General features: G+C 41.6%; 1 protein-coding gene across 1 annotated transcript in view; it reads right to left on the reverse strand.

Annotated features, from left to right (window-relative positions):
* Positions 1-5,031: 5,031 nt before the first annotated feature.
* Positions 5,032-12,679, reverse strand: part of MND1 (meiotic nuclear divisions 1) — a 43,128-nt gene continuing 35,480 nt past the window's right edge. The window contains exons 7-8 of the mRNA XM_087737341.1: positions 6,941-6,985; positions 5,032-5,271 (exon numbers count right to left, since the gene is read on the reverse strand). Coding sequence (XP_087593467.1) covers positions 5,165-5,271; positions 6,941-6,985 — 152 coding nt within the window. The 3' untranslated portion in view covers positions 5,032-5,164. The remainder of the gene's footprint in view (positions 5,272-6,940; positions 6,986-12,679) is intronic.

A 12,679-nucleotide genomic window follows, 5' to 3' on the forward strand; every position in this document is an offset into this window, starting at 1 on the left:
AACAACTGGAAACAGAAAACTGCCCAGCAGGTTTTGCTTGAAAGCTGTTCTTTATAAATACTTCGTCAGGATTTTTTTTTCCGAAAGGAAAATTTTTCTGACTAGGTTAGGTGAAGTAATGACCAGATGACCAAACTATGCATAATATAAAAACTGTTCATTCATTTGTGGGGCATTTGTAAAGCTTCTGAAGTGACCCTGCAATGTTCAGTGGTGCTTGTGGCGGCGTTCACAGATGTTTTTGCCCTCTAGTCGTCTTGACCTGCAACCCTCTGCAGATGCAGTTTAAAGAGGCAAGTCTAATGTATAGATGCTTGCCTTCCTATATGCCTGTGCGCTGGAAGGTGTGCGCTGACAGGCGTATCAGCAAGAGGAGGAGTAAGACAGACAGCCATCTGTACAGACTGCAGCGTGTTGCTCGTTCAGCCTACGTGGTTTCTGTAAGCAGATCTGAAAGGGAAATGACAGTGGAGGGATGGAAGAGAAAAAGCAAAAGGAACAAGGAGAAAAGGAAGCTGAAGAGAAAGGCTGTCGCTGCTGTGAAGGCAGATCCCTTAACCACAGGAATATTTACGCAGGCATTGTGTCTAGAGGGTAGCTAACTGCACACGGAAGAATCCAGCCACCTGGCTGACACTGAGGATTAGCCAAGGACTTCAGCTATTGAAGCCACCAGGCGCGCATTTCTGGGGTGTGCCAATTCTCTAGAGCAGACAAGATATCTAACTGCTGTCTCAGGAAAGCCTTGTGTAAATTTACAGTGCCACAAATCCCCAGACTAATAATCACAGCTCCATGAGCAGCAGAAGTAGCGAAGTCAGGCTGCCAAGAGACCAGTTTCCTAGATCCCTGTTACTTCCCACTGAAATGATGCACGCACCATCCCATCTCATCCCCAGCAATGCTGCTGGACCCTCACAGAAACTCCGCCACCAGCAGGCACCAAATGCTTCTAGGTCTTTTACAGCCATCTTCAACATTTTTCCTTCCTCCTCCCACCCCCGGCATGCTCTGCCCCTTCTCGGTCCCTACACTGGAGGGTGGGAAAGGGAAAGCCTGGATTTATCAGGCAGCCAGCCAAGCAGAACAGATAAATCCCGAGCTTGCACTGCAGCCCCTCAAACTAAATTTGGCTGAAATCCACTGTGAAATTTAAGAACACTGGGAGAGAAAAGAAGGAGAGAAATGACAGAAAATGTAATCCTACAAACCTCAGCTCTACAAGGAACAAGGTGAAGATAAGCACCAGCCAGATGATCTGACCAGTGGAAATATGCCTGGGCCACAGGAGGACTCTGTAAGGAGCTCTTCCATCAAACTTCTTAGTCACCATCACAGGTTGGGTTTCTTTTCCCATCGTTCTCCCAGTAAGTTTCAGTTCCAGCTTTGCCACTCGGTCACAGCGTCACTGTGCCATTTGCTTCAGAGCCTGGATTTTCCCTTTTAAAACATGTAGGTTACTACACCCCAAAAAAGCAATGACATTTCAGAGGATGCATTAATGAAAGGTTTAGCAGCTGAATTACGTCAAAACCTAAACCCTTGTGACTGTTAACATTTTAATGCTCTGCGAGTACCACAAAAGGAGCCCTGAAGTCCATGCTTGGCTAGTTAAAAGAAAAGCTGAGGAAGAATAGGTTGTTTCAGGGCAGATACAGTCAGCAAACTTTCTTTAAACCAGTAAGGTTTCTAAGTAGATCAGGTACAAACAAATATTTTCTCCTCTGTGTCTAGGTTTGCTTCATAGTGGCTAATCAACATCAGTCCCAAAGAGTAGGTTTACCCAACTCCTCAGCCCGGTGCTGTAGTGACAAACTCCTCATGAGATTATTTGGAAAAGCTGGACCTGATAGTGCTCCTGTAAGAGCTGCAGACTCTGCTAAAAACAACTGCCTCTGATTTTCACACTTTCCACTAGTAGTTGCTTTACTTATAAACCTGACTTGTAATAAGGGCCTGGCCTCCTGACTTAGCTATAACAGTTGAAAGTATTTACCTTACATGGGCAAAAAACCCACAGGGCAGAAGGGGAAAAAAAAAAAAAAAAAAAAGAGGAAGACCTATACATAATATAGCCGTGACATAACCACAAGAGTGACAGCAGAAGTGAGCATTTAAACCCCACCGTTTTCATGTTAGATTCTCTAGAAATATCCCAGACTATCTTAGAAAAATTTTGAAGAAACAAACTGGGACACGAGATCAGATTGACTGTTTTCATTTTTGTTATAGGCTAATAGCCAAAAACATTTCAGGAGAAGGAAAATCATTTTAACTCTCCGTGACTTTTAACTCGGCAGAAAACAGAAGTCTCAGCTTCTCTTAAAAACTAAAGTGAACACACACCTCAAACCACATCATCATACATGGTTTCATACTGTGGGATTTAGCAGTCTGCTGTGTACCTTTTTAAGAAAAAAAGCTTCTAAAAACGAGCAGATACAGCAGTCTGAAAGTGTCTTGGACTATTCAAGACATACAAATTGTCTCTCTTTGTCTCAGAAAGGATCTGGATTTGCTTTTCCTGTTGAAAGTCACCTACACTAAAAAAATGCAGAATCATGAGAAAGGTAGTGTAAAATACATCAACTCCACTAAAGGGAAAAGCATCAGTTTCTGATAATAATGCGCCTCTTCTTCCCTGCCTCTCTTTAGCTGAGAAGTTTCTGTTCTGGCGGTTCCAAAATTGTGTCCTTACAGGAGGAGATGCATTCTCTCGCCAGGCTTGCTGACCAACACCAGAAGCAGAAGACAGGAGTAGAAAAGAGAGTATGATTGCGTATCTGTGTTCTATTCTGCACCTGCAAAACAAAACCAAAACTCAACAGAAAATTATATTGCTGGAAATGCCTTGCGCTTGAACTAAAGTTTTGTGCCCAAAGCATGAGGGCTGTGTTTCACATTTTAAAGGTATTGCTCATGCTGGCTGACTGTGGCATCTCTAAGCAAGTCTACCTCAAGTACAGTTATTTAGTTGCTGTTTATTATATTTAATGGTTTTGTTGCCGTCCACAATGCTTTCACCCTACAGACAGGAAGCCACAATATTGCAGCTAAACTTACGTAGCTGGTCATCTTCGTTTTCTGTCCTGAATTTGGAAAGTAGCCAAAGCAGTAGAAATCAGTAAGAAACCCTCATCCCCACAAGTACCAGAGGAAGTCTTGGTGCGCTGACTGCTACAGGCCATAAATTACCCGGGACTCCTTGATGAGTAGGAGTTCAGCCACATGACGGTGATTCTAAGAGGAAAGAACCATTAACAAGTTCACGTGCTCAAGGTTCCTTCATACGAACGAGCCTTTTGAGTCATTATCACCTCTTGTGCGTGGCAGATACGTGCTCTCAAATGCAGATGTCCCAAGGAGCCGGCACCTGTCAGGTGGTACAGAATGATTCACAGAAAAAACAGACATTTGGGGGGCGGGGGGGGGAAATCACTTGAGAGATATTCTACACAGAATAGAAAAGGCTCTTTCTTTAGTATTTCACAGCACAACATCCAAGAGCAAGAACAAGCAGCCAAGCTCCATGTGCATCAATACTTTGGTTTGGCATCATCGCTTCACTTTGGTGGATGGTACGCCATTCACGGGGCCAAAGCCAGGCCTGGTGAGAGACACTGCATTCCGCTCAGTACTACCTGCTTGCATTAAGCTTTTACCAGCTAGCAGGTGGTAAGCTGTTACTCAGTTCGTAACATGTTAGATGTTAAATATTGGATATATTGGGAATAAAATCTTTCCAAACACATAAAAGGAAATGTCTCCATTGCAATTGTAAGCACAGTGACAATTTACTATGTGCCAGGCATCGCATACATTTTCCTTAGGCAACAGATAGCTTGCTACGCTGCCTCTATGAGAGGAAAGTCTTCCACTTGGTATCTTCCCAATAAAACTTTGCTGTCTTCATAGACATGGGATGACAATAGCCAGGGGCACACCTAAAATCCTTGGATTTTAACGTGCACTGAACTGCTAGGAAACATTTTAATTGGAAAGGTCACAGGAGACAGGCTCGTGAGCGTATCTCCAGCTAACTGTCACCTTCTCAGTGATACCCTCGTCAGAGGTCACATAAAAGGCAGATGGATGCCTTCCAGCAATAGCCCCATCCTACCTTGCAGCAGGCCTGCCTTCCTTGTGAAGGTAAAGCTTATATCCTCCAGCGTTGTACAGCAGAAATGCAGTCTTGCAGTTCATAGCTGTGGGAGGTAGGAGACCAGTCTGTACTCTCCACCCCTCTTTCTGTAGCCACACGCTGATCAGAGCTAGAAACCAAAAGCTGATAAAAAGTCAGGCGCTTGTGAAATTCACTAAACAAAAATGAGACATTCTGAAATTTGTTGTTATTATTTTGGTTGGCTGCTTTTTTAGCCTGAAATTGAAAAATGTGCATAAACCGAAAGATGCTCATCATCTTCAATTCAATTTGAACAGGAGATTGAATTCTGTCTCTCACATCCCAGATTAGCATCCTAAATCTTAGTGCACTGTGGTGCGAACGATGGATGGATGGGTGCTCTTTGCTCCCTCTCCTATGCAGTAACAATCTTGATCACAGAAGCTTTCTTGGTGTCAAACCCAGTACATTTCCTGGAAAAGATTTCCTCTGATGAACTAGTATTTTCCAACAACAAACGCATTTTTGTCACTAAACTTACAAACAGTTCTAGCAACACAATAAAGAACAACTTGAAATCAGACCTCAGCCTTTCTTCTCACATCCTTACTGTCTCTGTGTTTTCCATTAATGGATTATGCATCTTTTGTATTTCATTATTGAAGGAATAATTCATTCTATTCCTGTTATTTCCACTCCAAAGTCTTCAACATGTTTAAACATAAATCCCTGGAGCTTCTAGCTCTTAGTACTACTCCCAGGGAAGCAAAAGAAGAGTAAAAACCAGTCTCAGGACTTTGTGATAATTATTCCCTACAACCCCTGTCCATTCTTAGTCTGTCTCACAAAATTAACCAAGCAATTTACTGTCCCTCTGGAAGTACAAGGAAAAAAGGAAATGCAACAAATATTTGTAGAATTTTATTAACTTTAAGAAAAACTTAGTCAGTTGTTTGGAGAGGATTCAGACACACATTTAAATGTCAACTGAGAATATTTAACAAACTATGTACAACTGTGTCAGCCATCAACTGCTGAACACTAATCAATGTAATCCAAATCTTCTGGGATTCCAAAACTTTTGTCAATCCTGCTCTCTTCAAATCCAAATTTACGTTTGGCCCAGGACTTTATTGAAAAGATGTTATCTGTAAACAGAACAAAAAACATTCAGTTTTTAATGTTTAAGAAAGCACGAATTATAGTCTTGGCTACAACAAAATCCTTCCATTTGCACTCTCTCTGTGTATATGAAAAAGGTACATAGTGGGGAACATCATTGTTAAGCAGATTTAGAACAGAAAACCAGAGGCTTTTGCTAACAATACACTTTTACTCAGTACTAAGTAAAATATGTCTTCTTTTTTGGAGGTTACCTTTATCTTTTCTTGTTCCTCTTCTATGAGAAGACTGACAGCTACCATTACAGTGTAAGCCTGATATAGAGTGATGAGGAAAGTGTGAATATGCATAACAACTATCTTATAGGTCCTTTTTCAACTAGACACCTACTATGTGACTGTCTACAACTGCGAAAATGAGATTCAAATTAACTATAAGGCCCTAACTATAAGACATTGTTTGAAAGTTAAAGACATTCAAGTAGCTTTGTTTTAGGCAGCATTGTTCTTTTAGCATCACATTACTGTTATTTTAGCATATACATTCTCTTCTATATAACATCATTTTCCACTGCAGTACTGACTGAAACTCACTACTTCATTGCTCACACCCATAAATTGCAGCATTCCTTAAGACAGGAAGTGTTCTCTGTGTCTGCACCCCTTAGAAATATTTTCTTTTCTTTAACCATCTCTTCAAAAGAGAAATATGCTACAGCATATAACCTAACTGTCTAATTAAACAGCAAAGTACTTTCTACAGGCTGCAGCGTAGTTCCTTTAACTCTCTCGAGACCTTCAGAACAGCCTGTCATCAACAGTAGAAAGCGCTGACACCAGTGCTTCCAGAAGTTATTTTCAAATCCGTAACTTTATTTCCCCATATGCAGTGAACAACCCAGTGCAAATGAAGACATAAAATAATAATCGTCCAAAGACTATGACAATGATATCCTGCTGCACTTGGCATAACTGATGATAGTGAGCAGTCCATCAGGAGTAGATGAATTCCAAACAAAAAAAATTACAAACAATATTCTAAAGAATTGAAAAAAAGTAAGGACATACATATTGCTTGCTCTGCAAAATGGAAATATATAGCATCATAGCAAAGCTAAGCAACAACAGAAAATTGAGTTAAACCTCCATACAAGTGTTATCACAGTAACCTTCCTCAAAACTATGCGGCATTTTTCCTGCATGTCAAAGCTGATGAATTAGTTCTAGAAATACCACTTTATATTAGCATCCATCATATGGTGGCAGCAATAACGTTCCACAAAGCATTCTACTCTTTAGAAACAGACTAAAATTCAGAAAAGAAGCATTAAACTTTCTGAGTACCTGGACACCACCATTTCCAGTCTCTTTCTATTAATGTTTTCGTCGTCTTAAAGAGATTTTTAGCTCGACCAAGAAAATGAGCTGCAGGTTTTAACATGGTGTGCAAGATAGCACCAGAAGAACAAGTACGTTATGTGATGTGAAGTACGTTCAGTGACTAAACTGAGAAAATGTATTCTTTTTTTTGAATAATGATAATTTATAAGCAAAATATATTTCTGCATGTTTTTAATAAGTGAGGGTTATCCTACATCAAGTCCTAATCAAATATAAAATTCTTAACAATGAGTAGGTCTTTTACTGAAATTGCTCTAGTCTGAAGCTGTGTTAAGCAATATAAATGCATACACACCAGTCCATCTATTGGCTGCCTCCTTGGCTATTTTGTTTGTTTGGCCTGAAACAGAGAAGAAAACAAACAAACAAAAAAGCATACATCAGAGTAAAATCATACAATAGTTTCCAGGCACACAGACTAAAATTTTATTGATGTCATTTTTAGAGAACTACACAATATAAGTTATTCTACTGCTTCCAAACCCTTCTTCTATTTTATGCTTTTAAGGTTCCTGCAAGCACAAAGCTAAGTTAAAGAAAAACAGGAGCAAAGGAACATAAAAGATACCATATGAACAACTGTGAGTTTTTGAAGTGTATTTTAAAATAAAATAATCCTAGTTTAGTTTGCCTGGGGGCTTAATTGTCTGTACCAAGATTGGAACTAGATACATGGCCTGAAGATACTAAAGGAAACAGAGATGGGAAATATTTTATAATCCTCTTACTATACATAAGTAATCCATCACATAGGTATGCATGACTTTATATAGATAAGGAAAATGACAAGGGTAGCAGTCTATCACATTAATCCAAGAGTTTATCATATAGCTCTGGAAGGTCTCCCGGGCTTTGAGAACCCCCTCAATGAAATAAAGACCAAAAAATGCTCCTGGTTATTAAACTTGGCTTCCCTCCCTTACCACCGCCCCAGATCTAAATACATAATAGTAAATTATCATTACTACAAATAGCTTTTATATAGTTTCCATGAGGCAAAACAGTATCAAGAAAAATTCCTCTTAGTTCACCTTGCTCCCATTAAAATAAGTACTAAATCAAATCAAGCAGGTTGGTTGTAACGTGGGAATTTATCAGAATCATTATGTTCTCACACCTACACATAACTTAGTAATTCCCAGTCAGTCTTGTTAGTACTTGCATGATAATACTCATTTGAATGGTCAGCATGGAATTTGTCTCCAGGGGTACCGAAAAGCAAACATATGATCAGGTATCCATTGTTATAACTATTACACTACAGGCACAATTAAATTATGTTGAAAAATCATCTGCCAGTGCACAGGAAGCTAAGTACTCATTATTCTACCTCAAATACTTCAGTAAGTGATCTGAAAAATGTTTTAATCAGAGTAAAACACTGTTTAAAAACCAGAAAAGCTTGGGCATAGCATGAAGAAGAGCAAAAAAGAAAGACAGGCAAAAAAAAGGGAGTGGGTGAGAAGATGGCATTTTGGTTGTTTGCATGCACCAGAAATTCAAGTTATTCCTAGCTCGAGAGAGATATTCCTTATTTCCTTTTCTGATTGCTTGTTGCCACCCCCACTTGTTCAGTTCCATGACTGGCAGCACTGACAACGTACTGGCAGCCAATGGCATTCTGAACAATACGTTACCTAATGCTACATAAAGCAAGTCTGCAGAGCAAGGGCTTTCACAGGTCAAGATTTTAAAGGTGTTAGCCATGATACTTCACTCAGCATTTTTCTGAAACTCTAGAGTAAAACTGGAAAGCTGTATTTGACTCCAAGTAATAAAGTTTGAAATGAAAGGGGGGTGGGGGAAGTAGGATAGTATTAAAACTCCATGGATCCGGAGCTGCAAGGTGACAGCATCCTGATGGTGGGTGAGCTAACCTGGTCCACAGCACCTGCTAGGTCTCAGCAGAAACCTCTGCTTTGCTGGGAGCAGCTAACTAGCTGAGTCCTGTGCTTCTGCATCACACAGCAGCTCGAAGTTCCTGCAGCTTTCAGCGTGCAGCCCTGTGCTTAAAGCACCGTGACCATATGGTACAGTGCATTAAAAAAAAAAACAGTGGCAGAATGGTGCGTTGTCACCCTTCAAACATTGATTATGCATGTTAAACTACACACATGCAATCGTGTGTTTTTAAAGTGTGACCTCTTACCTCTGTCAGAGAAAGGGCTGCGGTGACCAACAGATACAGGTTGCGCAACAGGGTGGTTAGAATGGCAGTGGCTGCCTATAACCAAGCTGTGGCTAGAAATGAACTCATGGTAGTAAGAGCAGGAAGACCCTCCCCTATAATGGGGAAATCCCACAACGGGCAGTGCCTTCAATGACTTAAATAGCAGAAATAAAGAAAGAATCCAACAAAAGAAACTCCTGAGAGTAAAAGTTATACAAATAAAATGAAGAAATATTTTAACCGTGTCATTCTTTCCATGCACCTGGGACTGATCACAGACTGGCAGAAAAGTGTCATGGTAGAAGAGTGGAAGGATGACAAGTAGAGGCAGAACTTCAGGATGGGGAAGGTGACATTCAAACAATCTGCTGAATATCAAAGAAGAGGCAGCCTCAGTCCTTCAGAGGCTGGGAACACACATCCCCCGCATTACTCTGCTGCCAGGGGGCTCAGGGTTGGGGAAACAAGAGCCATTTGTAAAGCCTCAGGCACGTGACATCTCCAGGAGATGCATTCACAAGAGGCCAGGGCAAGTGTTTGCTGCTTGCGATTTCCCATTTGTGCTGGCTGGCCCACACACCCATGTACACGGCAGCACCACAGGGATGCAGGTATGGATTTATTCTGCCGTGTTGAAAGTTGCTTCGACCATCAGGCATATTGCATCAACAGCATTGCCAGCTAGCTTGGCAAGTTGCAAGGCACCCGCATGTTCCTCATGTCCAGCCTGAGCAAGCTCATCCAAACAAGGCGCCTTGCACTGTCTCTTGTCATCAGGTGAGACTCTCACCGCCACTGCTGCAGGATGGCGCTGCGGTCTGCTTAACCACTAATTCCTTCACTTAAATTTTCCCCTCACATTTCTTTTTTTAATTTGGGGTGAGGGAAACACACCTCATCCATTCCCCAGAAACTATGTCATCACTTCAGCTGTTGCCTCATGGCTATGGGCTGAGCATTTAGCTATCTGAAGGCAAGATTAAAGTCCCTTGGGATCAGGCTGAACTCTTGCCTACAATTTCACTGCAGGATATTGTCTGCCTGCTGCATCCAACACCATGCCTGAAAGAGGAAGGAGGAACAGGCATTGGCAGCTATGGACCTGCATCACCTGGAGACACCAGCTACATCTGCATCATCGCCAGCATCTTCCAGAGGCCCCAGACTCCATCACGAAAACTGAGAGAAATGAAGGAACCTGCACCTTGACTACTTTCCGGAAACCTTTTATAGTTGCTTGTTGGAACTTTCATTGGTTACGTCATCTGTATGTGAACATGCATGGAGGGTGAGGGAAAGGAGGAGTAGTAAAACGGACATCCCCAGACACGCCTACTTTATGTACTGATGTGACTCAAAGTCATGCTACTTCTGATTGCCTATTCTCTAGCTCCGCAGGATTATACAGCCATTGGCTTCCTGGTTTTTAGATTGCACTGAAAAAGAAAGTTTAAGACCTAAAGAAGACAATAGCATGGGAACTTAAAAATGTATACACCAAAGAAGAATCGGGACACAAACTGTGTGAACTGGAAAAAGGAGAAACTCAGACAGCGCTGAGGGCAACTGGCTAGTTGCCAAAACCACCACAACCATTGGGTCTGAGGCTGATCCTCCTACTGACCACAGCTGCTCTACCAGAACTTGATTTTTGGCAGCTATTAAATAGTGCTCCAGTACAGAAGCTGTGCAAGACAACGAAAGGGCCAAATGTGCAGAAGAGGTGAGCAATACAGGAGGTAACATATGTTCCAGATGCTTCCAAATGTTCTCATTACCACTATTAGGCCTTAGTTATGCTCTCCTTTATATCTATACATCTGCACATAGGCTGACAATATATACAATTGCTGTCTGGAAGCAACGGAATAATCCATTTATTCTGGATATTACATACTTATTTCACCAATTTGTGTGACAATGCATCAACAGACTTTCTTGCTCCCGTGCCTGCAGGACACAAGTCATTCACTTGGCTGAGATGCACACCTGTATCCTCTTGCTGACCAGTTTCAGGCACACTTGGCATCTTCTAAGCAGGGAAACAGAAGCTTGCATTTTCTCTCCTGAACTGAACAAAAGCAACCACTGTGTGCACAGCAATGCAGGGCCCAGGAGCGGCATGGCTTGCAACAGTAGTCCTTTATGTTAGCAAAACACACCTGGAAACATGCCCTGAACAGTGAAAGGCTAAGGGCCAAAGAGTTAGTTTTGACCTGCCCTCATGGAAGTCTCTTCTTCTCTCAACCCCAGGTATCTCTGGAGAACTGCAGGGAACTCAAAAAGCCCAGATTCTGGAAACTGAACCATTGTCCTAAGCATCTGTGATTGTCCTTATCACAGGGAATATCCCCTGTGTCCCCTTAGAGGAAAGCAAAGGTAGGGAAAGGAAGGCCTAGCAGCAGTGAATGTCTAAAGAAAGTGAGGGAGGGCTGGAAACATGCTTTTTAATGCAGGCCAGTGACATTGAACCAGCAACTCGCAGGGATTCAGAAGCAGACCAGGAGACAGCTGACAAAAGGGTGTGTGGACAGCTGGAGGAGGTGCAGTAAGAAGCCTTCTAAAGCAAATGGACAGCACCTGGTCAGCAGTGAAGGCCAGCAGCACAAAAACATTAACACAGCAATGTTTCTGAACAAATCTGAACCGGCAATATATATTGGCTCAAATCTTAGCGCAATCAGGCCACGTTGTTTCTAATCTGACTCAGAAAGCCCTACAGTCATTCTCAGCATAGTGCAAAACTACAGCCTCCTCTTTCCTCTTTTCTTTCCTCCTTCCCCCAGATTTGCTCACTTTTCTCCTGGAAGGGGGGGGGGAATTAAAGGTCCTATTTGCATTCCAAAATGGAATGGCCAAAAATTGCTGAAGCCTCAAATATTCCCACAGGAGGGGAAGACCACTACATGCCACATGAACACAATATATATGCTCCGGGAGACTAAGTTAGTCTTCCTATCAGACTTCGGACACTTCCGTGGGTGAAAAACAATTGCGGTAGTGTCATGGATGAGTGACGCCTAACCACTCATCCATGACAGATAGCAACAACCACCACCATCTCCTCACAAACATTTTCCAAATCTACTTTCAGGTTCGTTAAAAAAGCTTTTTTAAATCCTGCACATACCATTAAAGGAATAATAAGGAAGCAGTCAGTGAATAGTATTCAAAATCGGACTGAAAAAGTAACATATTCCAGCTCAACAGCTATACTAAAACCATCTCAACAGCCAGAACCAGCTCACAACCACCTATAGACTCAGAAATGTAGAAAGAGCTGTAGCTTTCTTCCCTCTCCTAGCTTCTACTCTGGCATTTTCCAAATAACTTTAAGGATTATTGTAAGTAATGTTTTTATGTGTAAACAAAATTTTCAGGTTCAGGAACCTCTGTTTCTACAGAATAATAAAACCTAGATATATTTATAAAACTAGTACAGTTTGGTGCCATCACAACTAATTGCATGAGAAAATTGCATGGATTTCCTCACCTAAAAGATGCATGACTGCAGAGGGAACTAGCACCTTTTCAAGGAGACAGTCATCCATCAATCTGTGGGACTGATAGCAGATACACGCAAAATACAACTGCAGTCTTCAGCATGTTTGTGAGGGAGTAATTTTACAGTATGAATCGCAATTCTTCTGCATGAAATGCAGAGAACAGCTGCAACTGTTCTCATGGGCCAGTGAGGATTATTAGTCCCAAGATTCCCAATCTCTCTCATGAAACTAGTCAGAGTAAATTAATTGCATGAGGTGGATTTGAATTCCAGTAATAATTCTGCATCCACTTAGACTGAATTTAAATATGAAAAATGGCAACTACCATAAGAACAATATGTGAACTTGCATCTCCAGT

The sequence above is a fragment of the Nipponia nippon genome, unplaced genomic scaffold, assembly GCF_047370975.1.
Source record: "Nipponia nippon isolate SJK-2023a ecotype South Korea unplaced genomic scaffold, ASM4737097v1 scaffold_6, whole genome shotgun sequence".
Taxonomy (NCBI): Eukaryota; Metazoa; Chordata; class Aves; order Pelecaniformes; family Threskiornithidae; genus Nipponia; species Nipponia nippon.